The sequence below is a fragment of the Peromyscus leucopus genome, chromosome 4 (assembly GCF_004664715.2).
Source record: "Peromyscus leucopus breed LL Stock chromosome 4, UCI_PerLeu_2.1, whole genome shotgun sequence".
Lineage (NCBI taxonomy): Eukaryota > Metazoa > Chordata > Mammalia > Rodentia > Cricetidae > Peromyscus > Peromyscus leucopus.
In genome coordinates, this window is record NC_051066.1 from 85,791,833 (window position 1) to 85,793,192 (window position 1,360).

Below are 1,360 nucleotides of genomic sequence, written 5' to 3' on the forward strand. Positions count from 1 at the left end.
GCAAAGATTTTAACCCATCATTCTACATTTAGAATCCTTTTCTGATTATAAAATATGCACAAATACAAGAAAGATTTATTTAAAATTTGAGTTGGATATAATGCTAAGAATTCAATTTGAATATTTTCTGCTTACTTGACCCTAAACATTAAGTTATTGTTTCTATTTCAGGAATTCTTAGTTAGGCTCTGTCTCTCTCAACCCATTGGAGCACAGTGTACTAAATGGAAGAAGCAAACCAGTCTGTTGTGTCTGAGTTTATTTTTCTGGGACTTTGTACTTCAAAAGAAATACAGATCTTCCTCTTGCTGCCATTTGCCTCCCTCTACCTGATGACTGTGATAGGCAACCTCTTTGTTGTAATATTAATCATCACTGATCATCATCTCCATTCTCCCATGTACTTTCTGTTAGCTAACCTCTCATTTATTGACTTCTGCCTTTCTTCAGTTACTACCCCCAAACTGACCACAGACCTCATAAAAGAAAATAAAACCATTTCCTTTGGGGGCTGCATGAGCCAGATCCTCTGTGTGCATTTCTTTGGAGGGGGTGAGATGGTACTTCTTGTAACAATGGCCTATGACCGATATGTGGCCATCTGCAGGCCACTCCACTACACCAGCATCATGGACAGACAGAAGTGCATCTGGCTTGTTTTAATATCATGGATCATTGGATTTGTGCATGCCATGAGTCAGCTGATCCTGATTTTGGAACTACCTTTCTGTGGACCTAGAGTGGTAGACAGTTTTTTCTGTGATATTCCTTTGGTCATGAAATTAGCCTGCACAGATACTGATTCTCTGGGAATCGTGATAAATGCTGACAGTGGTGTTTTAGCAACAACTTGTTTCATTCTCTTGCTGATATCTTACACTTACATTCTGTTAACTGTTCAGCTCCACTCTAAAGACAGCTCATCAAAGGCACTCTCTACCTGTACATCCCACATCATAGTGGTTGTGCTGTTTTTTGGGCCCTGCATTTTCATCTATCTGTGGCCAGTCAATATCACTTGGGTCGATAAGTTTCTTGCTGTGTTTTATACAGTCATCACACCTCTCCTGAATCCAGCCATCTATACACTGAGAAATAAGGATATTAAAAATGCCATAAAAAAGCTGAGAAATCACAGGTAAATTTGGGGATAAATTTTAGACACCTAATCAGGAAATTCATTGTGTGTATACTATATTAACTGTATTTTTACAATAACAAAGATTGCATATATGACTCACTTCTTCACGATATTATTTGCATGAATATATTGTTATGAAAACAACTATTATGAAAGTGATTTGAAAGTCTAATACTTAGATTTTTAACCACTTCCAGTAATAACTGCATCGTATACCTA

At 37.2% G+C, this 1,360-nt stretch overlaps 1 protein-coding gene across 1 annotated transcript; it reads left to right on the forward strand.

The window, feature by feature from the left end:
* Positions 1-224: 224 nt before the first annotated feature.
* Positions 225-1,142, forward strand: LOC114688284 (olfactory receptor 4K3-like). Its single transcript, XM_028862901.1, has one exon. It carries the CDS (start codon positions 225-227, stop codon positions 1,140-1,142), a length of 918 nt encoding a protein of 305 aa, XP_028718734.1.
* The last annotated feature ends 218 nt before the right edge of the window (positions 1,143-1,360 follow it).

Coding starts and splice junctions, on each gene's coding strand:
- LOC114688284 (XM_028862901.1), top strand. CDS start 225: ATGGAAGAAGCAAACCAGTCTGTTGTGTCTGAGTTTATTTTTCTGGGA.